General features: G+C 38.0%; 1 protein-coding gene across 6 annotated transcripts in view; it reads right to left on the reverse strand.

Moving 5' to 3' along the window:
* PCCB (propionyl-CoA carboxylase subunit beta) overlaps positions 1-27902 on the reverse strand; it is a 128236-nt gene that overhangs the window by 91869 nt on the left and 8465 nt on the right. For 5 of the 6 annotated variants that reach the window (XM_058552605.1, XM_058552594.1, XM_058552644.1 and 2 more), the window contains 2 exons: positions 27655-27768; positions 15428-15538 (listed from right to left, as the gene is read on the reverse strand). In XM_058552605.1, coding sequence (XP_058408588.1) covers positions 15428-15538; positions 27655-27768 — 225 coding nt within the window. The remainder of the gene's footprint in view (positions 1-15427; positions 15539-27654; positions 27769-27902) is intronic. The other variant, XM_058552616.1, reaches the window with a different exon arrangement.

The raw sequence follows: 27902 nt of genomic DNA on the forward strand, positions 1-27902 counted from the left end.
TATAACTAGTAAGGAGACTGAATCAGTAAAGAAAAACCTCCCAAAGAAAAGCCCAGGACCCAATGGCTTCACTGGTGAATTCTACCAAACATTTCAAGAATGATTAAACACCAATCCTTCTCAAACTTCCACAAAACAGTGAAAAACAGTGAACACTTCAACTCATTCTACGAAGTCCATAATTACCTTAATACCAAAGCCAGACAAAGACACTACAAGAAAACTATAGGTCAATATCCCACATAAATACTGATGCAAAGATACTCAACAAAATACTAGCAAACCAAGTCAACAACATTTTAGAAGAATCATACACCAAGACCAAGTGAAATTTTTTCTGAAATGCAAGGATGGTTCAACACACAAATATTGACGTAAAACGCCATATTAAAAGAAACAAGGGAAAAAATTACATGTTCATCTCAATCGATGCAGAAAAAAGCATTTGACAAAATCAATACCCTTTCATGATAAAAATATTTGGAAAACTAGAAATAGAAAGAAACCACTTCAACATGATAAAGGCCATATATGAAAAACCCACAGCTAACGTCATACTCAATGGCAAAAGACTGAAAGCTTTTCCTCTAAGATCAGGTACAAGACAAGGATGCCTGCTTTTGTCACTTCTATTCAACAGAGTACTGAAGTCCTAGCCAGAGCAATTAGGCAAGAAAAAGGAAAAGCATCCAAAATCAGAAAGGAAGAAGTAAAATTATGTTTGCAGATGACATCATGTATGGAGAAAACCCTAAAGATTCCAAAAAAAAAAGTTGGAATAAAGGAATTCAGCCAAGTTTCAGGATACAAAATCAACACACAAAAATCAGTTGTATTACTAACAATATAGAATCTGAAAAGGAAATTATAAAAACATTCCATTTACAATAGCTTCTCAAAGAATAAAGTACTTAGGAATAACTTAACCAAGGAGGCAAAAGACTTGTACACTGAATATTATAAAACATCACTGAAAGAAATTAAAGAAGACACCAATAAATGGAAAGACATCTGCTCATGGATCAAAAGACAATACTGTTAAGATGTCAACACTAGAGCATCATGGCGGAGTGAGCTTTCCCGTGAATTCTTCCCCCACAAAATACAACAAAAGTAACAGCCACAGACCAACAACGGAATCCCAGACAGTCAAAAGCTGGAGCGGAGGGATCCACACTGCCGCACATCTGAGAGCGGAACGTGCTGGGCCCCCGGAGGAAGTGGGGAGAGGTAAGGAGAACTCCGCTCCCTCCCCATCAGATCAGCGATCCGGTCCGCGCGGCTCCCAGAGAGGGGGGAGGGGCGGCCCTCGGCGGGAAACTGTAGCTCTTCGGGCTCTCTCAGCCAGTGGGAAACTCCCGCACAGAGGGCTCAGAGGAGCCACAGGGCTACCATCAACATCTGAGCAACCCAGAGAGCGGATAAAGAGGGGCAAACGAGAAGCCTCCCACGTCAGGGACCCAGAGGGCAAAAGAGAGAGCTCCCCCCTCCCCGCAACCCGGAGTCTGCAGCTCGACCAGATCTAGTGGTCCGAGGCAGACCTGAATAAACTGGACTGGACCCGTGGATCGCAGTGGGGAAAAGAAACAAAACAAAACAAAACAAAACTGCGGATCGCAGCAGAAAAACTGGGGCAGAGCGCAGGGGGCTTAGACTACACAGCCCTTTACCACCACACAGTGGCAGCAGGTGGAAATTGCAACCAGAGACTTCCAGGATGAGGAAAATCAAAACCAACACAGGAACCACAATGCAAAAATATATGAAATCACCAGACCAGAAACAAAATGACAAGCACCCAGAAATCAACCCCGAAGACACAGAAATCCATAAACTAAATGACAGAGATTTCAAAATAGCTATCATAAAAACACTCAACGAAATACGAGACAACACAGACAAACAATTAAATGAGATTAGGAGTTTCTTCACAAAAGAGATTAAAATCATAAAGAAAAACCTATCAGGGCTGATGGAGATGAAGAACACAATGGAGGAGATAAAGGAGAATCTGGAATCTTTAAAGAACAGAGCTGACAATATGGAGGAAAGAATTAGTACTTTAGAGGATAGGAATACAGATATACTCCAGATGGAAGAAGAGAGAGAACTAAGACTAAAAAGAAATGAAGAAAGACTCCGAGAAATATCGGACTCTATTAGAAAATGTAACATAAGAATTATAGGTATTCCTGAGGGAGAGGAGAGGGAAAGAGGAACAGAGAGCCTATTCAAGGAAATAATAGCTGAAAATTTCCCAAATCTGGGGAAGGAGCAGGAAATACCAGTAAGCGAAGCCAACAGGACTCCTATATATATTATCAGACAAAGGTCTTCACCACGACACCTAGTGGTAAGGCTAGCCAGGGTCAACGACAAAGAAACAATATTAAGGGCAGCTAGACAAAAACAAAAAATAACGTACAAAGAAACTCCCATCAGGCTCTCAGCGGATTTCTCAACAGAAACTTTTCAGGCTAGAAGAGACTGGAATGATATATTCAAAATACTAAAAGACAAAAACTTTTAGCCAAGAATACTCTATCCAGCAAAAATATCCTTCAAATATGATGGAGAAATAGTAACTCTCCCAGATAAACAAAAGCTAAGGGAGTTCATGGCCACGAGACCGCCACTACAAGAAATACTCAAGAAGGCCCTCAGGCCTGAAAACAAGAAGAGAAAGGGAACACAAAGCTTGGAGTAAGGAGAAAAGTAGGTAGACAAAATCAGAGAAATAGTAGATCTTTACCGGAATAGGGTAGCAACCACTTAAATACTAAACTCAAAGATCAAAGGAAGAAATTCACCAAAAATAAATTTAACCTCATCACTGTAAACACACAGCCACAACACAAGATAGAATAAGGTATAACAAGAGCAACTTAGAAGGGGAAGAGGAAAGTGACTGAATTGACTTAGTATAAGGAAATAGGAGGCTATCAGATAATGGACTATCTCATACAGAAGATTTTTCACCCAAACCTCAAGGTAACCACTAAACAAATAATCAAATTAAAACCACATATGATAAACAAAGAGAAAACTAGAAGAATCATAAGACAGAACAACCAAACTGAATTGGCAGTCCAAAACAAATGGGACAAGAAACAAAGGAAATGCAAAAGAACCAGAAAATAGGTGACAAAACAGCAACATTCAACCCTCATATTTCAATAATTACCCTAAATGTAAATGGATTGAACTCTCCAATCAAAAGATACAGAGTGGCAGGATGGATTAAAAAGCAAGACCCAACAATATGCTGCCTTCAGGAAACACATCTTAGCACTAAAGACAAGCACAGGCTCAGAGTGAAAGGATGGAAGACAATACTCCAAGCTAATGGCAAACAAAAGAAAGCAGGTGTTGCCATACTCATATCAGACAAAGTAGACTTCAAGATAAAACAGGTTAAGAAAGACAAAGAAAGGAAATATATAATGATAAAAGGGACACTCCATCAAGAAGACATATCACTTATAAATATATATGCACCCAACATAGGAGCACCAATGTACATAAAACAACTATTAACAAACCTAAAAGGAGAAATCAACAACAACACAATAATAGTAGGGGATCTTAACACCCCACTTACAGCAATGGATAGATCATCCAGACAAAAAGTTAATAAAGAAATATTAGACTTAAATGAAAAACTGGACGAGATGGACCTAGTAGACATATACAGAGCACTCCACCCAAAAACAGCTGACTACACATTCTTCTCAAGCGCGCATGGAACATTCTCTAGGATAGACCATATGTTGGGAAACAAAGCAAGCCTCAATAAATTTAAGAAGATTGAAATCATAACAAGCATCTTTTCAGACCATAAGGCTATGAAACTGGAAATGAACCAGGAAAAAAAAACTGGGAAAGTGACAAAAATGTGGAGATTAAACAACATGCTACTGAACAACCAATGGATCATTGATGAAATTAAAGGAGAAATCAAAAACTATCTGGAAACAAACGAAAATGATAACATGCCATATCAAACCATATGGGACACAGCAAAAGCGGTCCTGAGAGGGAAACTCATAGCGATACAAGCCCACCTTAACAAACAAGAAAAAGCCCTAATAGGCAACCTTAAATTACACCTAACAGAACTAGAAAAAGAAGAACAAACAAAGCCCAAAGCCAGCAGAAGGAGAGAAATAATAAAAATCAGAGCAGAAATAAATGATATTGAGACCAAAAAAACAGTAGAAAGGATTAATGAAACAAAGAGTTGGTTCTTCGAGAAGATAAACAAAATAGACAAACCCTTAGCCAGGCTAACTAAGAAAAAAAGAGAAAAGGCTCAAGTAAATAAAATTAGAAATGAAAGAGGAGAAATTACAACGGATACCATGGAAATACAGAGGATTATAAGAGAATACTATGAGAAATTATATGCCAACAAATTGGACAATCTAGAAGAAATGGATAAATTCTTAGACTTATACAACCTCCCAAAATTGAACCAAGAAGAAATGGAGAATCTGAATAGACCAATCACAAGTAAAGAGATTGAAATAGTAATCAAAAACCTCCCAAAAAATAAAAGTCCAGGACCAGATGGCTTCTCCAGTGAATTTTACCAAACATTCAAAGAAGATTTAATACCCATCCTCCTCAAACTATTCCAAAAAATAGAGGAAGATGGAACACTTCCTGAATCATTCTATGAGGCCAACATCACCCTGATACCGAAACCAGACAAAGACAATACAGAGAAAGAAAATTACAGGCCAATATCGCTGATGAACATTGATGCAAAAATCCTCAACAAAATATTGGCAAACCGAATACAACAATATATTAAAAAGATCATACACCATGATCAAGTGGGATTTATACCAGAGACGCAGGGATGGTTCAACATCCGCAAATCAATCAACGTGATACATCACATCAACAAAACAAAGAATAAAAACCACATGATCATCTCAATAGACGCAGAGAAGGCATTTGACAAGATACAACATCCATTTATGATAAAAACTCTCAATAAAATGGGAATAGAAGGAAAGTACCTCAACATAATAAAGGCCATATATGACAAACCCACAGCTAACATCATACTCAACGGGGAAAGACTGAAAGCCATTCCTCTGAGAACAGGAACGAGGCAGGGCTGCCCACTCTCACCACTCCTGTTCAACATAGTACTGGAGGTTTTGGCCAGAGCAATTAGGCAAGAAAAAGGAATAAAAGGAATCCAAATAGGTAACGAAGAAGTGAAACTCTCACTATTTGCAGATGACATGATTGTATATATAGAAAACCCTAAAGAATCTGTTGGAAAACTGTTAGAAACAATCAACAACTACAGCAAAGTTGCAGGGTACAAAATCAATCTACAAAAATCAGTTGCATTTCTATATGCTAATAATGAACTAACAGAAAGAGAGCTCAAAAAGATAATACCATTTACAATTGCATCAAAAAGAATAAAATACCTAGGAATAAATCTTACCAAGGAGGTGAAGGACCTATACAATGAGAACTACAAGACATTATTAAGGGAAATCTACGATGACATAAAGAAATGGAAAGATATCCCATGCACGTGGATTGGAAGAATAAACATAGTTAAAATGTCTATATTACCTAAAGCAATCTACAGATTCAATGCAATCCCAATCAGAATCCCAATGACATTCTTCACAGAAATAGAAAAAAGAATACTAAAATTTATATGGGGCAACAAAAGACCCCGAATAGCTAAAGAAATCCTAAAGAAAAAGAACAAAGCAGGAGGCATCACAATTCCTGACTTCAAAACATACTACAAAGCAATAGTAATCAAAACAGCATGGTACTGGTACAAAAACAGACACACAGATCAATGGAACAGAATTGAAAGCTCAGAAATAAAACCACACATATACGGACAGCTAATTTTCGACAAAGGTGCTAAGGACATGCAATGGAGAAAGGAAAGTCTCTTCAATAAATGGTGTTGGGAAAACTGGACATCCACATGCAAAAGAATGAAAGTGGACCATGTGCTATCGCCATTCACAAAAATTAACTCAAAATGGATCAAAGACCTGAAGGTGAGACCTGAAACTATAAAACTCATAGAAGAAAATATAGGCAACACACTATTTGACATTGGGTTTAAAGGAATCTTTTCGGATGACATGCCTACCCAGACTAGGGAAACTAAAGAAAAAATAAACAAGTGGGACTTTATCAGACTAAAGAGCTTTTATAAGACAAATGAAATCAGAATCAAGATGAACAAACAACCAACCAGCTGGGAGAGAATATTTGCAAAACATACATCTGACAAGGAGTTGATCTCCATAATATATAAAGAACTCACACAATTGAACAACAAAAAAACAAACAACCCGATCAAAAAATGGGCAGAGGAAATGAACAGACACTTCTCCAAGGAAGATATACAGATGGCCAATAGGCACATGAAAAGATGCTCAACATCACTAATCATCAGGGAAATGCAAATCAAAACAACACTAAGATACCACCTCACGCCCGTGAGAATGGCTATAATCACCAAGACAAAAAACAACAAATGTTGGAGAGGATGTGGAGAAACAGGAACCCTCATACACAGCTGGTGGGAATGCAAATTGGTGCAGCCTCTATGGAAAACGGTATGGAGATTCCTCAAAGAATTAAAAATAGAGATGCCCTATGATCCAGCCATCCCACTACTGGGAATCTATCCAACGCACCTGAAATCAACAATCCAAAGAGGCTTATGCACCCCTATGTTCATTGCAGCATTATTCACCATAGCCAAGAAGTGGAAGCAACCTAAGTGTCCCTCGACTGACGATTGGATTAAGAAAATGTGGTATATATATACAATGGAATACTACTCAGCCATAAAAAAAGACAAAATCGTCCCATTTGCAACAACATGGATGGGCCTGGAGCGTATTATGTTAAGTGAAATAAGCCAGAAAGAGAAAGACAAACTGTATGATCTCACTCATATGTGGAATATAAACCAACACATGGACAGAGAAAACTGGACTGTGGTTACCCGGGAAGTGGGGGTGGGGGGTGGGCACAAGGGGTGAAGGGAGTCATATATGGGGTGATGGACAAACAAAAATGTACAACCCAAAATTTCACAATGTTAGAAACCATTAAAATATCAATAAAAATCAAAAAAAAAAAAAAAAAAAAAAAAGATGTCAACACTAGCAAAAGCCATATAGAGATTCAGTGTCATCCCTATCAAAATCCCAATGACAATTTTTGCAAAAATAGAAAAATCCATCCTAAAATTGATGTGGAATCTCAAGGGATTCTGTATAGACAAAACAATCTTGAAAAAGAACGAAGTTGGAAGTCTCACACTTCCTGATTTCAAAACCTACTACAGGGGCCAGCCCCATGGCGTAGTGGTTGAGCCTGGCACACTGCACTTCAGCAGCCAAGGTTCGCAGGTTCAGATCTTGGGTGCAGACCTACACCACTCGTCAAGTCATGCTGTGGCAGCGACCCACATACAAAATAGAGGAAGACTGGCACAGATGTTAGCTTAGGGCTAATCTTCCTCAAGTGAAAAAAGAGGAAGACTGGCAACAGGTGTTAGCTTAGAGTGAATCTTCCTCACCAAAACAAACAAACAAAAAACTACAAAGCTAAAGAAATTAAAACAGTGTGGTACTGGCATAAAGACAGACATACAGACAAATGGAATAAAATAGAAAGCCCAGTAATAAACCCTCAAGTATATGGTCAAATGGTTTTCAACAATGATACTTAGACCATTCAATGGGGAAAGGACAGTCCTTTCAACAAATGGTGCCGGGAAAACTGCATATCCACACACAAAAACATGAAGCTGGACCTTACATTACACCATATAGAAAAATTAACTCAAAATGGATCAAAGTCGAAGCATAAGAGCTAAACTCTTAGAAGAAAACATAGGGGAAGTCTCATGACATTGGATTTGGCAAAAATTTCTTGGATATGACAACAAAAGCAGAGGCAACAAAAGAAATAAACTGGACTTCGTCAAAATTAAACTCTTTTGTGCAAAGGACACTATGAACAGAATAAAAAGGCAGCCCATAGAATGAGAGAAAACATCTGCAAATCATACACAGGCATACCTCGGAGACACTGCAGTTTTGGTTCCAGACCACCACAACAAAACGAGTCACACAAAATTTTTGGTTTCCCAGTGCATATAAAATTTATGTTTACAGTATACTATAGTCTATTGAGTGTGCAATATAGCATTGTCTAAAAACACAATATATATACATTAAAAATATTTTACTGCTGGGCCTGGCCCCACAGCCAAGTGGTTCAAGTTTCATGTGCTCCGCTTCAGTAGCCCAGGTTAGCGGTTTCAGATCCCAGGTACAGACCTACTCCACTCACCAGCCATGCTGTGGTGGTGTCCCACATATAAAGTAGAAGAAGACTGGCACAGATGTTAGGTCAGGGCTAATGCTCCTCAAGCAAAAAAAAAAAGAGGAAGATTGGCAACAGATGTGAGCTCAGGGTGAATCTTCCCCAGCAAAAAAAAAAATACTTTATTGCTAAAAAACGCTAATCATCTGAGCCTTCAGCAAGTTGTAATATTTTTGCTCATGGAGAGTCTTGCAAAAAACACAATATCTGCAAAGTACAATAAAACGAGGTATGCCTGTATCTGATAAGTGGTTAATATACAGAATATATAAAGAACTCCCACAACTCAACAACAAAAAAAAACAACCCAATTCAAAAATGGACAGAAGACTTGAATAGACATTTCTCCAAAGAGGATACATAAATTGCCAATAAGAATATGAAAAGTGCTCAAGCATCACTAATCAGAGAAATATAAATAAAAACCAAAATGAGATACCATTTCATACCCATTAGGATGGCTATTACTAAAAAAAAACAGAAAATAAGTGTTGACAAGGATAAAAAGTAATGGAACCTTTGCACATTGCAAGTGGAAATGTAAAACGGTGCAGCCGCTGTGGAAAACAGTATGATGTTGCCTCAAAAAATTAAACAAAATTATATATGACCCAGTAATTCCACTCTTAGGTGTATGCCCAAAAGAACTGAAAACTGGGATTCAAACAGATACTTGTACACCAAAGTTTACTGCAACATTATGCACAACAGGCAAAAGGAAGAAACAACCCAAGTGTTCACTGACAGATGAATGGATAAACAGAATGTGGTATATACATACAAAGGAATATTAATCAGCCTTAAAAAGGAAGGCAATTCTGACACATGCTACTACACGGATGAACCTTGAAGACATTATGCTAACTGAAATAAGCCAGTCACAAAGGGACACATATTGTATGATTCCATAAATTCATAGAGACAGAAAGGGGCTAGGAGTTGAGGAGAATGAAGAGTCAGTGTTTAATGAGTACAGAGTTTCAGTTGGGATAGATGAAAAAGTTTTGGAGATGGATGGTGGTGATGGTTGCACAAAAATGTGAATGTACCTAACGCCATAGAACTGTAACTTAAAAACAGTTAAAACGGTAAACTTTATGTATATTTTACCATAATTTTTTAGAAAATTGTATCAGTGTTATTAACTCCTTGAATAACTGGTTATGTAAGAAAACATCCTAGTTCTTAAGAATTATATACTGAGGAATTAAGGGGTAAAGGGACATGATACATATAACCCTCTCTCAAATGGTTAAGAATTCTGTAAATTTGAAATTTCAAAATAAAAAGATTTTTTAAAAACTCTTTAAAGGATAGCACTAAGAGAAGGAAAAATGCAAGTCCCAGAGTGGTAAAAGACAGGTGCAGCATACATAATTGATTAAAAACTTATATCCAGAATATACAAAGAACTCCTAAAAATTAGTAAGAAAAAAACCCAAAAATCTCAATTTTTTTCAAATGAGCAAAACAGATGAACAGTCATGCCACAAAAGAAAAAACATGAAAAGGTGCTCAACCTCACTAGTCGCAGAAACGCAAATTAAAACCACAACGAGAGATCACACCACATGTAAACTGGCATAATTATATTATGTTAATAAAAGTGCTGGCAAGGATAAGGAACAAGTGGAAATTCTTACACACTGCTAGTAGAAGTGTAAATTGCTGCACCCTCTTTAGTAAATAGGCATTACCTAGAAAAACTGAAGATATGTTTATCCTACAGCCTAACACTGCCCATACCTTGAGAAACTGAAACGTGTGCACCACGATACATGTATAAGAATGCTTATATCCGCATCATTTGCAGTAGCAAAAATCTTGAAATACAAATGTCAATCAAGAGTAAAATGGATGAGTACATTAAGATAATTTACTACATAGCTATTAAAATTAATGAACTACATTTACAAGGAACATGGATAAATCTAAAAAACAGAAGTCACAGTCATGCACAAAACAATGCATATTATATGATTTCACTTTACACTACAGTCAAAATAGGTAACACTAAACCACATTGTGTAGTGAGGCATAATTTAAAACTTTAAACTCTAAAGCAAAGCAAATGAAAAAATTACCATAAAAACAGATAATAATTCTAGGCAGGACGGATGGAGGCAATAACTATCAGGAAGGTAATGGGGGCAGGGCTCCAGAGGGCCATTTCTTGATCTGGATGTTACCTACATGGATTTGTACTTTACAATAATTGCTAAACTGCATATATTTTATGTACTTCCCTGAGTATGTATCACATTAGACAATTAAAAATGATTAGCAGGGCCGCCCGATGGCGCAAGCGGTTAAGTGCGCGCGCTCCGCTGCGGCGGCCCGGGGTTCGCTGGTTCGGATCCCGGGCGCGCACCGACGCACTGCTTGGTAAGCCATGCTGTGGCGGCGTCCCATATAAAGTGGAGGAAGATGGGCACCGATGTTAGCCCAGGGCCGTCTTCCTCAGCAAAAAAAAAAAAAAAAAAAGAGGAGGATTGGCGGATGTTAGCTCAGGGCTGATCTCCTCACAAAAAAAAAAAAAATGATTAGCAATTTAAAAATTAACTGGGAAAGAAGGCAGAAACAGAAGCAGAGAGACTAGTTAGAAGGATTCTGCAATAATCCAGGCAGTTGCTTGAACCAAAATGGTAGCAGTGTAAGTAGAAAGAAGTATATAGCAATTTGATTATATTTTACGTTATATCCTGAAGCAGAGCAAGTATGATTTCTGATTGATTGAATTTGGGATGTGACAGAAAAAGCTGAGTCAAAAGAGTGTCAATGTTTTTGACCTGAGCCACTGGACTTGCCATTTATTGAGATGGGGAAGACTGTAAGAGAGGCTTGGTAGAGATCAAAACTTATCAAGTTTAAGATATCCATTAAAGTCCAAATGGAAATGTTGATAGGCAGTTGAATGTATAATCCTGGAGTTTAGGAGTGCTCCAACCTGAAGAAATAGATTTGAGAGTTGTCTATACAGATAGATATTTAAACTCTTGAGACCAGGGGAATGAAAGAAGAGCTAGAAGAGGAAAACCAAGAGAGTCTGGTGCGCTGATGTCTCAGAGAGGAAGGAGTGATCCGCCAGCTCAAATACTGCTGAAAGGGCAAGCAAGATAAGGACTGAGAAATGTCAACTGGATTTAGTGATACAGGAATCAGGGTCACTGATTCAAAAAATTGACATCATTGGTGACCCTAACAGAACAATATCCTTCTCTTCATAAACTATATGTCCAAGTATATTTAGATCTATCTCTCAATTCCATTCTGTTCCCTTGGTCTTTCTATTTATTTATAAGTCGATTAAACAATTTTAGTTATTTTAGCTTCATAATATATTTTATCCCCTGGTGAGGCTAACCCTTCATTACACTTCTTTCATGGAATATTTATCCTTACGCACTGCTTTCCTTACCTTGTCTAGTCCTTTAAAAAAGAAACTGCTGGCATTTTTATTGCACTCTCATTAAACACGTGGAATATTTAAGATGTAAAACAGTTAAGACGTGATTAGTGGCAGAGGACAAGAAAGAGGCGGTGGCACCAGTATGCAGATATTAACTAAAGTTCTGCAAGTGGAGGATGGGATTAACTAGGATGAAAGCAGAATTAAAAGAAAGCATACAAACATCAACATACAGAAATCTGTTGCATTTCTGTACACTAACAACAAAATATCTGAAAAAGAAATAAAGAACACCAATCCACTCACAATAGCAGATATAATAAAATACTCAGAAATAAATTTAACCAAGGAGGTGAATTTGTACACTGAAAACTATAAGATTTTAATGAAAGACACTGAAGAAGACAAAAATAAATGGGAAGAGATCCCATCTTCACGATCAGAAGAATTAATCTTGTTTAAATGTCCATACTACCCAAAGCCATCTACAGAGTCAACGCAATTACTACCAAAATTCCAACGGCATTTTTGACAGAAATAGAAAAAACAACCTAACACTGGTATGAAATCACAAAAGACCCCAAGTAGCCAAAGCAATCTTGACAAAGAAGAACAAAGCTGGACGCATTATACTTTCTGATTTCAAACTATATTACAAAGCTATAGTAATCAAAACAGTACGGTACTGGCATAAAAACAGACACACAGACCAAGGGAACAGAATCAAGAGCCCAGAAATAAACCCTTGCATATACAGTCAACTATATTTGACAAGGGGGCCAACAATACTCAATGGGAAAAAGACAGCCTCTTCAATAGTGTTCGGAAAACTGGATAACCACACGCAGAAGAAAGAAACTGACTTGAAATGGATTCAAGACTTAAAGACCTGAAACCATAAAACTAGAAGAAAATATAAGGGAAATGCTCCTTGACAGTGTCTTGGCAACAATATTATGGATATGACATCAAAAGCACAAGAAACAAAAGCAAAAATAAACAAGTGGGACTACATCAAACTAAAAAGCTTCTGCACAGCAATCTGATTTAAAAAAATGGGCAGAGGAACTGAACGGACATTTTTCCAAAGAAGACATACAAATGTCTAACAGGTACAGGAAAAGGTACTCAACATCACTAATCATCAGAGAAATGCAAAGCAAAACCACAATAAGGTAACACTTCACACCTATTAGAATGGCTATTATCAAAAAGATAAGAAATAAGTGTTAGTGAGGATGTACAGAAAAGGGTACCCTTGTGCACTGTTGGTAGGAATGTAAATTGATATGGCCACTATGGAAAACGGTATGGAGATTCCTCAAAAAATTAGAAACAGAACTACTATATGATCCAGCAATCCCACTTCTGTGTATATATCCAAAGGAAATGAAATCAGGACTTTGAAGAGATATCTGAACTCCCATGATCATTGCAGCTTTATTCACAATAGCCAAGATATGAAAACAATGTAAGTGTCCATCAATGGATGAATGGATAAAGAAAATGTGATATACATACATACACAATGAAATATTATTCCATTGGAAATCCATACCCATATGGATAAAGAAAATGTGACACACAAATACACACACACAATGGACTATATTATTCAGCCATGAGAAAGAAGGAAATCTTGCCATTTGCGACAACACAGATAGACCTTGAGGGCATTAGGCTAAGCGAAATAAGTCAAAGAAAGATAATACTGTATGATCTCATTTATATATAGAATCTAAAAAAGCTGAACTCATAGAAATAGACAGCAGAATGGTGGTTACCAGGGGCTGAGGGTTGGGGAAAGGGGGAGATGTTGGTCAAAGGGTACAAACTTCCAGAATAAGTTCTGGAGATATAACATACAACATGGTGATAACAGTTAACAATACTGTACTACATATTTGAAAGTTGCTAAGAGTAGATCTTAAATGTTCTCACCACAAAAAAGTAATGGTAATTATATGACATGATGGAGGTGTTAGCTAACCAAGGCTATGGTGGTAACCATTTTACAATATAAGTGTACAAATTTTATATGTCAATTATATCTCAACAGAGCTGGAAAATAAAAAAGAAGAGAGAAAGCAGTTTAGAACGAACTAGATTAGCAACTAGAGCGAGCAGAATAGGGTGCAATGGCAATGGAAACCAAGAAGGTAAGGTCAGAGATGTGAGAAGAAATGCCAGAAATGCCAGTGTGTGGCATCATGGAAGCCAAGAAAAAAAAAACGTTGCTGAAAGACTGAGGAAAATGAGAGTTAAAGAGCATTCACACTGATACAGAAGTCACTGATGACCTTAGAAAAACAGGTTTAGTGGACTGAGGGGACAGAGCTAAATTGAAATGTGTTAATGAGAGAATGGGAAGATAGAAATAGGGCAACAGCCACAGCGAGATGCAGACTAGGGGAGGCATTTTTTGTTTTGAAGACAGGAAAGACCTGAACATGGTTAACTTCTGTTGAGAAGATCCAGTACCAAGGCAGAGACTGAAGATAGTATATAAAAGAGAACTGACAGCATAAGGCTACTGAAAAGGTGCAGCGAGTTATACTTAGCAATGTGCATGTATATAAGGAGAAGGGCAAAGTATGGCCTTAGCCAGCCTTAGCCAGAGGAGTTGATCCCACACCTCCAATCCTACCAGGCAGGAAGGAGAAGAGGACTGGGGGAGCACCAGGTAGGTACGGTATATATAGATTTAGTGGGCAAAATTCAGGGAATTCTGCTTTGTTCAGGAAGTAAGAGATGTGGTCATCTTAATTTTTAAAACCCACCCCTGTTGTTGAACATTTAGGTTGCTTTCATTCTCTCACTAAGAACAAAACACTTGGGTCAAAGGGTAAGCATTTTTCTAAATTTTTGAATTCCTATTGCCAAACTACCCCATAAAAAAGTGCTTCCTATTTACACTCCCTCCAGCACTGTTCCCCTCACGTTGGATGACCATTTCCCCCACCCCCAATCTTTCTGCTTGGCATTTATTGTTCATCATTGTTAAAAATATTTTAAGAGGAAAAGACTGATTTTTTTTAAAAAGTATCAGATTAGGAGTAATTACTCATGTATAAATTCAAGTAGGCTTCATTTAAAAATCATTTTAAAATATCATTCCATCAAAGTCATGTAATAAAGATAGGTACCTCTCAAAATGAAGTTGGAGATCAGATTTATCCATTATCATTACAGACGAAACTTAATAAAATAGCACACAGCTGAAGAAATAAAGGTAGAACATAAGAAACAACTTCCCGATAAAACAGATCACAGAAAAGCCTTCCATCAGAAACATTTTGAATAGGATTCAGTAAACAATCATCTGTCTGGGCACAGGACAGGATACTTTATTACTTGAAAACCATTTGCAATTCAGATCAACAAGCAAAAGCACCCACCAATAAAGCATGTAAGCACACTCTGCCACTGAACCCCCAACAAGCTACAGATTTTGTGCCAGAACCTTCTCTCCACTAAGACCTTATCATCATTATGCTGAAAGCCAGTGAGAACACAGATAAGAACCCAGATCTGGGTCAGTTATTATTTTTATTGCAGGTGAAGTACTGCCCAACTCTCAAAGGGCAGGAGAAACAGGCCCTTCTTTCTTACCTTTACCATGAACGTGAAGTCTGTTAGGGCCGGGGAGTAGACAGCCCCACCAGCACAAGGCCCCATGATCAGAGAAATCTGAGGGATGACCCCGGATGCCACGACATTCCTCTGCCAAAAGAGAAAGGCAAACGCATCTGGTTACAGAGGTGTTCAAGGCATTATCTGCAGAAAAATAAAGGCAACAATAAAATTACATTTGGCTTTTAGTCACAGAAATTCTATCCTGGAGGCAAGAGACCGAATCAGTAAATTCCAGAATTTATACACAATTTATTCCCATAACTTGTGAGATGGCTGGCATATTACTTTCTGGGGCTTATACCTTCTCCCCTCCTTGTCAGTAGTTCCCCAAAACCTCCACCAAGACATGAGCTCAGAGAGAATTCCACCACTCTTACCCCAGCTCCAAACATACCTCAGGCCCAGCACCCCTGTCTGCATAAAGCTGGTTAAAAAAATGAACAAAAACCTTAGAGTATACAGGCTCCACTTATCCTGGAGCCCCTTCACGCCATTCACAGAGGGTACCCAGCAGTTACAAGGCAAGGCTAAGAGACAGGTGCTATTCTACCCTGAGTCTTCAACGTCTGCCGCCTGAGACAGAGCATATGGGAAAGACGGAGGTAGCATGAGCCAGAAAGGCTCCATAGGGACAAAGATGTTGTGACGGGCCAAGCCTCAGGCCATCTCCTGGGAAAGACAAAATTGGGGGTTGGAAGACTCAGGCAAGATAAGAGCCCAATGACTCCTTGCCCAACCCCCAACTTCCTTCCTTCCCCTGAACACCATCAGCCTAAGAGAAGTATGTCCACTTTTAGCCCTGCCCTTGGCTCTGAGCCCGATTTCTATAAATCATACGACAAATCTCAGGACAGTACAAAAAGACATCTATAGATAGAGGAGTCTGGGAAGACGGCGGAGTAGGAAACACCAGGGGAGGAGGAAACACCAGGAATCTTCTCCCCACCTAGACAACAACTACACTGGCATAATCTGTCTAATGTAACTATTTTGGAACTCTGGAATCTACTGAAGGCTTGCAACTTCCAGGGGAAGATGTGGACCGTAAATTGTGGTTAATTTTGGTCAATTTCAGCTCTTAGCACAGTAGCAGCTACTCATCCCCCAACCCCAGCCACAAGGGAGGCAGGTGTGCACAAGCAGCTGTGCATGGGTTCCCGGAGCCGCTTACACAAAGCTTTTAAGAGCCAGAGTAGGCAAACAGGACCTGGTCCTTCAAAATACTGGGGATCTGTACTCTAATTGCCAACTGTGGGTTCTGATCACAGAGGTGCAGTGACAGAGGTGGCAGGCCATTGTTGCTGCACGTCCCTCCATTGTTGCAAGCCCCTCCCACTCCAGTTCAACATCACTAATCATTAGGGAAATGCAAATTAGAACTAGAATGAGATACCACATCACATGCATTAGGACGGCTACTATCAAAAAAACAGAAAACAATGAGGCCAGCCCGGTGACGTAGTGGTTGGGTTCGCGCGCTCTGCTTTGGGGGCCCAGGGCTCACGGGTTCGGATCCTCGGCATGGACCTACACACTACTCATCAAGCCATGCTCTGGAGCCATCCCACATACAAAATAGAGGAGGATTGGCAAAGATGTCAGCTCAGGGCCAATCTTCCTCACAAAAAAAAAACAAAACAAAACAGAAAACAAGGTGATAATGTGGAGAAACTGGAACCCTTGTGCACTGTTGGTGGGAATGTAAAATGGTATAGCCACTGTGGAAAACAGTGAAGTTCTTCAAAAAATTAAAAGTAGAATTATATGATTCAGAAATTCTACTCCTGGGGATACACCCAAAAGAATGGAAAGCAGCGTCTCAAAAGGATATTTGTACATCCACGTTCATAGCAGCATTATTCATAAAAGCTAAAATGTGGAAGCAATGCAAGTGCCTGTCAATAGACAAAGGGATAAACAAAATGTACTATGTACATAAATGAATATTATTCAGCCTTAAAAAGGAAGGAAACCCTGTCACATGCTACAACATACATAAAGCTTGAAGACATTATGCTAAGTGAAATTAGTCAGTCACAAAAAGACAAATACTGTATGATTCCACTTATATGAGGTACTGAGTCAAAATCATAGACATAAAGTAGAATGGTGGTTGGTTGCCAAGGGCTGGGGGTAAGGGATAATGCAGAGTAATTGTTTAAAGGGCATAGAGTTTCAGTTTTGCAAGATGAAAAGAGTTATGCAGATGGATAGTGGTGATGATTGCACAACATTATGAATGTACTTAATACCACTGAACTGTACATTTAAAAATAGTTAAGCTGGTAAATTTTATATTATATGTCTTTAACCACAATAAAATAAAGTTGAAAAAGAAGTTGTCCATATTCTGCAAAAAATATCAAGATGGGTGAGTGGACTCCCAACTATGCCAGAGTGAAGAGTTCAGAAAACACTCTCCCCAAAATACAACTATAAAACTGGAAAAAATTGTCAAAAACAAACATTTCAGGGCTCTGAAATCAGACCAAACATTAACAAATTGAGAACTGTTTATTAACGAAATGCTCAACTTGAGATAAGAACACTGGGAGTCTGTGGCATTCTTAACTAAGGCTGCTACCACTGCCCACACCAGCTCAGGATGTCCTTCAGGGTGAAAGAAAATAACAGCAGACAGTACTTCAAGTCCACAAGAAGCAAGTAAACTAAAAATGGTAAATATGTGATTAAATATACAATACTATTCTTTCTTCTTAACATTGTTCTCTCTTCTTAATACTTTAAAAGACAAAATTGTTATATAAAGCAATAATTCTAACACTTTGTTGTAGGGCTTATAACATAGGCATATAACAATAACGGCACAAAGAAAGGGAGATAAAACAGAGCTATATTGGAGGAAATTTTATATTTTACCAGAATTCAGTATTATTTTGAAGTAGATTATGACCAATTAAGACACATATTGTAACCCTTAGAGCAACCACTAAAAGAAAAACCCTCAAAAAATAGTTTAAAAAAAAGAGAAATTAGAAAAGTACACTATGGGGCCGGCCCCGTGGCTTAGAAGTTAAGTGTGAGTGCTCCGCTACTGGCGGCCCAGGTTCGGATCCCAGGCACGCACCGACGCACCGCTTCTCCGGCCATGCTGAGGCCGCATCCCACATACAGCAACTAGAAGGATGTGCAGCTATGACATACAACTATCTACTGAGGCTTTGGGGGAAAAAATAAATAAATAAATAAAATTATAAAAAAAAAAAAAGAAAAGTACACTAAAAATGTGTTTAACACAAGAGCTGAGCAACGTCACGAAAGATGATGGAATAGGAAGCTCTAAGAATCCATCTCTCTACCAAAACAACTATTGAGCTGGCAGGAACTATCTCAAGCAACTATTTTGGGACTCTGGAGTGCAACACTTGTAGCATCCAGAGGAGAGTCTCATGAAGAGGCAGGTAAATTTCAGTCAATTTCCAAATTTAGCATAGCAGCTACCATCCCATACCCTACAATCCTGTGGCAGGCAGACACAGGGACTGGGCAGCTTGTGTTCCTAGTGTGGCTAGCTGGTGTCAGGGTAGCAATAAGGACACTGCCCTCCAAAAATCAGGGTTGTGTGTCGTGATTACTGATCATGGCTTTTGATCACTGAGGGGCCAGCACAGAGGCTGGCCATTGTTTCAACCCTGCAAGACTCAAGCAGCTTCTCAGCTGAAATGGAATTTAAAGAGACAGTTCACCTCTTCTCAGAGCCAGACATTTAAGGAAATCTTTGTCTGATCACTTGTTGACTGCAGAGACAATGGAACTAAAACTTCAATGACAACCTCAAAACATTTTGCAAAAATAGCTTGGAAAAGTCACATAAGGACTCATACAAGCAAAAATCAGCAATCTCTGAAGAGCGGGAGAATTAGATTTCCAACATTACAAACACAGTACTTAGAATTTCCAGTACTCAACAAAAAACTACAAAACATACAAAGAAATAGGCTAGTATGGCCCATTCACAGGAAAAAGAATTTGACAGAAACCATCCTCGAGGAATCCCAGACACTGGACTTGTCAAAGATGTTATACGAACTGTCTTAAATATGTTCATTGAGCTAAAGGAAATCATGGAAAAAGAACTAAAGGAAATGAAGAAAACAATGTCTCAACAAAATGAGAATGCCTGGGCCGGCCCCGTGGCTTAGTGGTTAAGTGTGCGCACTCCGCTTCTGGCGGCCCGGGTTCGGATCCCAGGTGCGCACTGACAGACCGGTTCTCCGGCAATGCTGACATCGCGTCCCAAATACAGCAACTAGAAGGATGTGCAACTATGACATACAACTATGTACTGGGGCTTTGGGGGAAAAATAAATAAATAAATAAAATTATATAAAAAAAAAATGAGAATGCCAATAAAGATAGAAATTATAAAAATAAATCAAGCAGAAATTCTGGAGTTGAAAAGTACAATAACTGAAATAAAAAGCAAACTAGATGGGTTCAACTGCAGACTTCAGCAAGCAGAAGAAAGATTCACAGAACCTGAAAACAATTGAAACTATCCAGTCTGGGGAAAAGCTGAAAAAAATAATGAAGAAAAATGAACAGAGCCTGAGGGACCTATGGGAAAGCATCAGATGTACCAACATACACATTATAGGAATCTCAGAGGAAGAAAGAGAGAAAGAGGTAGATAAAATATTTGAAGAAATAATGGCCATGGGCCGGCCCCGTGGCTTAGCGGTTAAGTGCGTGCGCTCTGCTGCTGGCGGCCCGGGTTTGGATCCCAAGTGCGCACCGACACACCGCTTCTCCGGCCATGCTGAGGCCGCGTCCCACATACAGCAACTAGAAGGACGTGCAACTATGACATACAACTATCTACTGGGGCTTTGGGGAAAAATAAATAAATAAAAATTATAAAAAAAAAAAAGAAATAATGGCCAAAAACTTCCCATATTAGATGCAAGATGTGAATATACACAACCAAGAATCTCAATGAACTCCACGCACGGTGAACTGAAAGAGATCCACGCCAAGACATATTATAGTCAAACTGGTGAAACTCAAACACAAAGAGAGGAATTTGAAAGCAACAAGAGAGAAGCAACTCACCACACACAAGAGATTCTCAATAAAATTAACAGCTGATTTCGTATGAGAAACCACTGAGGCCAAAAGGCAGTGGGATATTTATATATAAAAATAAACTCAAATACATTTTTATATTTATATATATTAAAAAAAACCTCAAATATATCCAGCAAAACTATCCTTCAAGAATGAAGGAGAAATTAAGACATTTCCAGACAAAAAAAAAGCTGAAGGAGTTTGTTTGCAAGTAAACATGCCATACAAGAAATGCTACAAGGAATCCTTTAGTCTGAAATGAAAGGACAGGAGGCAGTAACTTGAAACCATGAGAAAAAATAAAGAACACTAGAGTAAATGCAACTTCCTAAGTAAATAAAATAAGACAGAATTACTGTACTTTGGTTTGGTTTGTAACTTCTCTCTTCTTCCTATATGATCTAAAGGACAAATGCAAAAAACAATTACAAATCTGTTAATGGGTATGTATAAAGATGTAATCTCTGATAATAACAATATAGAAGAGGAGGGATGGAGATGCAAACAAGCAGAGTGTTTATCACTGAAGCTAAGCTGGGATTATTCAACTCAGATTGCTGTAAATTTAAGGTGTTAATTGTAATCCTCAAGGTAACCACTAGAGAAAAAAAAATAAAAATGAAAGAAGTGAATCAAGATGGCATGCTACCAAAAAAAAAAAAGAATCAACTAAATACCACAAAAAGCATTAATGGAGGAATTGAGGTAAATGTAACATACAGAAAAGAAATAGTTAAATGGCAGACATAAATCCTTTATCAGTAATCACATTAAATGTAAATGGATTAAATTCTCCTATTAATATAGATTGGTGGATTTGATTTAAAAAGAAAGAATCTATCAATATGCTATCTACAGAAGCTTCACTTTAGATATGAGGACAAAAAAATGAAAGTAAAAGGGTGGAAAAAGATATTCTATGCAAAGGGTAACCAAAATAGAGCTGGGTGGCTATATTATTGTCAAACAAAACAGACTTCAAAAAGTTAGAAGAGACAAAGATAGACACATTGATAAAAAGTTCAATACGCCAAGATATGACAATTACAAAAATATATGCACCTAACAACAAAGCCCCAAAATATACAAAGCAAAAATTGACAGAATTGAAGGGAGAAATAGACAGGTACACAATAATAGCTAGAGATTTCAACACCCTACTTCCAGTAATAGATAGAACAACGAGACAGAGGATCAGTAAGGAAATAGTGGATTTGAACACTATAAAGCAGTATGTATAACAGACATATACAGAACACTCCCCTCAACAACAGAAGACACATTCTTTTCAAGTGCACATGGAACATTCTCTACGAGCGACCACATGTTAGGCCACAAAATAAGTCTCAATAAATTAAAAATTACTGAAATCATACAAAGTATCTTTTCCAATCCCAATGGAATAAAACTAGAATAACAAAAAAAAACTGGAAAATTCACAAACACATTGAAATGAAAACACTCCTAAATAACCAACAGGTGAAAGAAGAAATTACAAAGGAAATTAGAAAATACTTTGAGATGAATGAAAATGTAACATATCAAAACTTATGGGATGCAGGGGGGGGAAAAAAAAAGTAGGGGGCCGGCCCCATGGCTTAGTGGTAAAGTGCACGCGCTCCACTACTGGCGGCCCGGGTTCGGATCCTGGGCACACACCGACGCACCGCTTGTCCGGCCATGCTGAGGTGGAGTCCCACATACAGCAACTAGAAGGTGGTGCAACTATGACATACAACTATCTACTGGGGCTTTGGAGAGAAAAAGGGAAAAAAACAAAAAAAAACTTACGAGATGCAGTGAAAGCACTGCTAAGAGAGAAATTTATAGCTGTAAAAACATATATTAAAAGAAAGTCTCAAATCAATACCTAAGTTTCCACCTTAAGAAACCAGAAAAAGTAAAACAAAGCGAGCAGGAAGAAAGAAATAAAACTTGGAGCAGAAATAAATGAAATAGAATATAAAAACAGGGAAAAATCAATAAAACCAAAAGCTGATTCTTTGAAAAGATCAACAAAATTGCCAAACCTTTACAGAGAATAACAAAGAACTCATATCACTAAAATCAGAAATGAGAGGAGACATCACTACAGAAATAAAAATTATAAGAAAATAATATGAACAACTAACTGTATGGCAACAAATTACGTAACTGAGATGAAATGGACTAATTCCTATAAAAATACAAACTACTGAAACTGTGTCAAGAAGAAACAGAAAATCTTACAAACCTATAACAAAAAGATTGAAATCAATAATCAAAAAACTACCTACAAAGAAAAGTCAAGGCCCAGATGGCTTCACTAGTGAATTTTACTGAACATTGAAAGAAGAATTAATGTCAATCCTTTACAAGTTCTTCCCAAAACACCGAAGAGGCAGTAACACTTCCAACTCATTCCATGAGACCAAAATTATCCTGATACCAAATCAGAAAAAGACATCATAAGACTCAATAAAGCTGGGAGAAAAAAATAATTCAGAGCAGCAAAAAACTAGAGAGGAAGAAAAAGACATCACAAGAAAAGGTAACTAAAGACCAATCTCTCTTATTAATAGAGACTCAGAAGCACTCAACAAAATACTAGCAAACAGAACCCAGCAATTTATAAAAAGGATTATACACCATGACCAAATGGGATTTATCACAGGAATACGAGGTTGGTTTAACATCCAAAAATCAACAAACGTAATACACCCAGAACAAAGGACAAAAATCAAATGATTATCTCAGATGCAGAAAAAGCATGTGACAAAATTAAACACCCTTTCATGATAAAAATATTCAAACAAGAAGTAGAAGGGAACTTCCTCAACCTGATCAAGGGCATCTACAAAAAACTCCACACAGTTAACATCATACTTACTGGTAAAATAATGAATGATTTCTCCCCAAGTTCAAGAACAAGAAAAGGATGTCCACTCTCACCACTTCTATTCAACACTGTACTGCATGTTCTAGCCAGAGCAATTAAGCAAGAAAAAGAAATAAAAGGCATCCAAATTAAAAACTATCTCTATTTGCAGAAGACATGATCACATATATAAAAAATCCTAAGGAATTCACACACAAAAACATTTAGAGCTAATAAACAAGTTTAGCAAGCCTGCAGGACACAAGATCAACACATAAAAATCAATTGTATTTCTATACATTTGCAAAGAAAAACTCAAAAAGGAAATAAACAATTCCATTCACAATACCATCAAAAATAATACTTAGGTATAAATAACAAAAAAAGCACAAGACCTGTATGCTGAAAATTACAAAATATTGCTGAGGGCCGGCCCCGTGGCTTAGCAGTTAAATGCGCACGCTCCACTACTGGCAGCCCAGGTTCGGATCCCGGGCGCGCACCGATGCACCACTTCTCCGGCCATGCTGAGGCTGCATCCCACATACAGCAACTAGAAGGATGTGCAACTATGACATACAACTATCTACTGGGGCTTTGGGGAAAAAAAAAGGAGGAGGATTGGCAATAGATGTTAGCTCAGAGCCGGTCTTCCTCAGCAAAAAGAGGAGGATTAGCACGGATGTTAGCTTAGGGCTGATCTTCCCCACACACACAAAAAAAATATTGCTGAGAGAAATTAAAGATGACCTAAATAAATGGAGAAACATTCCATCTACATGGAGTGGAAGACTCAAGATGTTAAGACGTAAATTCTTGCAAAATTGTCTGTAGACTCAATGCAGTTCCTATCAAATCTCAGCAGGCATTTTTGTAGAGTTGACAGCAGATGCAAAAATTTATATGGAAATGCAAGGGACCCAAAACAGCTGAAACAATTTTTAAAAAGAACAACAAAGTTGGGTGACTTGATCCAACTTCAAAACTACTAGAAAACTACAGTAATCAAGACAGTGTGGTTCTAATGTAAGGATAAGCACATAGGACAATGGAAAGAATTCAGTCCAGAAATAAACCCTTATATTTATAGCCAATTGATTTTCCACCAAACTGCCAAGATAATTCGATGGGGAAAGAATAGTCATGTTAATAAATGGTAATGGGACAAGGATGAATTTAGACCCTGACTTCAGACCAAATGCAAAAATTAACTCAAAATGGATCACAGATCTAAGAGAGCCAATCTATAAAACTCCACGAAGAAAACATTGCTTAACATATTCCAGACTTTGTATTGGGCAGAGTTCTTCAATATGACAATAAAAACATGATCCATGAAAGAAAAAGTGATAAATTGGACTTCCAAATTTAAAACTTCTGCACTCAAATGCCACCATTAAGAAATAAAAAAACAAGTCACAGACTGGGAGAAAATATTTGCAAATCATGTATCTGATAAAGGACTTGTACCCAGAATACATAAAGAATTCTTCTTACAACTTAAAAATCCAATTACAAGGGCCGGCCCCATGGCTTGGCGGTTAAGTGCGCACGCTCCGCTGCTGGCAGCCCGGGTTCGGATCCTGGGCGCGCCCCGACGCACCGCTTCTCCAGCCATGCTGAGGCCGCATCCCACATACAGCAACTAGAAGGATGTGCAGCTATGACATACAACAATCTACTGAGACTTTGGGGGGAAAAAAATAAATAAAATCTTTAAAAAATAAAAATAAAAATCCAATTACAAAATGAACAACCTGAATAGATATTTCAGCAAAGAAGATACACAAATGACTAACATGTACATGACAAGATGCTCAACATGATTAGTCAGCAGGGAAATGCAAACTAAAACCACAGTGAGATACCACAATATACCACTAAAAATGGCTGTAATGAAAAAGACTGACAATACTAAGTGTTGGCAAGGATGTAAAGAATCCAAAACTCCCAATACATTACTCGTGGTAATGTAAAATGGTACAGTCATTTTGGAAAAAATTCAGCAGTTTCTTAAAAAGTTATAAACTTATAAGACCCAACAATTCCACACTTAGGTATCTAACCAAGGGTTATGAAAACATATGTCCACACAAAGAGTTATACACAAAGGTTCATAGCAGTGTTATGATAGCCAAAAGTAGAAACAACCCAAATGTCCATCAACTGCTGGATGGATAAACAAAATGTGGTATATCCGCATAATAGAATATTATTTGGCAATAAAAAGGAATGAAGCACTGATACAAAATACAGTATGAATGAACCTCAAAAAACATTATGCTAAGTGAAAAGACTCAGATGAAAAAACTGCAGAGACAGAAAGCTGATCAGTGGTTGCCTAGGGCTGAGTAGAGATTGACTGCAAATGGGCAGGAGAGATCTTGTTGGAGGGAAAGGTCCTAAAACCGATTGTGGGATTGCACAACTCTATAAATTTATTAAAAATAATTGAATTGTATGCTTACAATGGACGGATTTTATGGTTTATAAGTTATACCTCAATACAAAACTGCTGAAAAAAATGTCAAGATCATGGAGGACAAACAAAAACTAAGGAACTGCTCCAGATTAAAGGAGACTAAAGGGATATGACAACAAAAGGCAGTACTTAATCCTGGATTGAATCCTAGCCAGGAAAAAAACAAAAAAAAAACTGTAGAGGGCTACATAGGGCTCATTTGATAAAATCTGAATAAGGACCATGGATAAGAATAATATTAATGAATCAATGTTAAATTTCCTGATTTCTGTAATCGTGTACTCTGGTTATAAGAGAACGTCCTTGTTCTTAGGAAACACAATCAAGGATTTAAGAGATAAACAAGGCACAATCTCCAATTTACTCTCAAATATTTCAGAAAAATATAACATGCAAATATGGATATAAGGAGAGACAATGTTAGAGCCAACGGGCAAAATGTAAACAACTGGTGAATCAGGGTAAAGGACATATGGGAGTTCCTTGTACTATTTTTGCAGTTTTTCTATGCAGTTGGAAATTACATCAAAATAAAGTTACAAAAAAACAAAAAATAATACAGGCAGGAAGAAATGGGTGGGGATGGAGATATGACATGCAGCATTAGGAAGCAATTAATTAAGCAAAGCAGATCTTAAAGTCACTAAAGACTATATGCCCTGAAAACAAAACAAAATCTCACTCCCCCATAAAGATGTTAGACTAGACGATATTCTAAAATCCTGACGAGGTCTAAAATGTAGTGGTTTATACCACTTCTCTTAGGGCTACCCTTTCCTTTGTTTCTAACACAGGCATAACTTCCAGGCTGGGGGCCAAAGGAGACCTTCCAGGCCTAAATTGTTCTGGTCAAGCCACCCAAAGAAATAATTCTACCCAGCAGGTTATTCCTAGAGCTCAAGTTTAAAGAATAAAAAGTAGGTTTAAGATCTACAAAGTGGCTTCTCAACTAACATAAGTACTCTCACAACCAGCAGAGTATCTTCCACAAAGTAAACACACATTTTTCTGACTGATCACAAAGGGCAGTGGCTAGGGATAAAAACCCTCATAAGCCTGCAGGCCAGGGGATGACAAGAACAGCTGGCCTGATTAGAAACAATGTCTGCCTGTCTCTTTCCTCCCTTCTCCCTCTCTTTCCTCCCCTCCCTGGAATTGCTGATCTGTCTCTTTTCTCCAGTTTCCAACTGGCAGTCTCTCTCTCTCACCCCAACCTCCCTTACTGTATCTCTCACAACATACTTTCTATTTCAAATAATACATTTTTGTGTTTCTTTTCATTTCTTTCTCTTTTAGTCTGTAAGTAAGCAAAAAGATATGTGAAATGATGTTCACCAAATGTTTATGAATGGTGGCATTTGGGGTGATTTTTTTCTTTGTACTACTACTTGAACTTTGTACAATGACTTTGTGTTTTAACCAAAAAATAAAAAGCACTGCATTTTTAAATTTCTAATTCTAGCAAGTGAGTTCATTTTAACCTTTTAACCCTCTCCCTTGCTTCTGAAAAAAGAAGATAAATATTTAAGTGACTTTCCCTTATGAATGATCTTTAATTTTGTTTTCCCAAGCAGCTATGAGAAAAAAAAACCCTCCCATCTACTCTCTCTTGCTTTTCATCCACCCTTCACACCACCCCAGTGACACAAGAAAGAGCCACAGAACAGACACAAAGGGAGAGAACAATGAGGAGAGATGTGAAGCTTTGACCAGGACACAGCTTAGAGAACTAGGCCCTGTTCTTTTTACTCTCTTCTCTATTAACAGGTTTCTCACCAGAAAGATGTCTGCATAGCCAGCCAAGGACTCTACTCCCTCTTGGATCCGTGCTCCTCCAGAGTCATTCAGTCCAATCACTGGAGCCCCCACCGTCAAGGCCTGGTCCATGATCTGAGACAGCAGAGAAATCCTTTGTGAGACAACTGATCCCATTATCAAAAATAGCATTTACAAAGCGCCACAGTGTTTTCTAGAAAATTTTCTGAATGCACTTTTCACAACAGCAGTCAGTAACACTGGCTTCA

This window comes from Diceros bicornis, chromosome 2, assembly GCF_020826845.1.
Source record: "Diceros bicornis minor isolate mBicDic1 chromosome 2, mDicBic1.mat.cur, whole genome shotgun sequence".
In the NCBI taxonomy this organism is placed as follows: domain Eukaryota; kingdom Metazoa; phylum Chordata; class Mammalia; order Perissodactyla; family Rhinocerotidae; genus Diceros; species Diceros bicornis.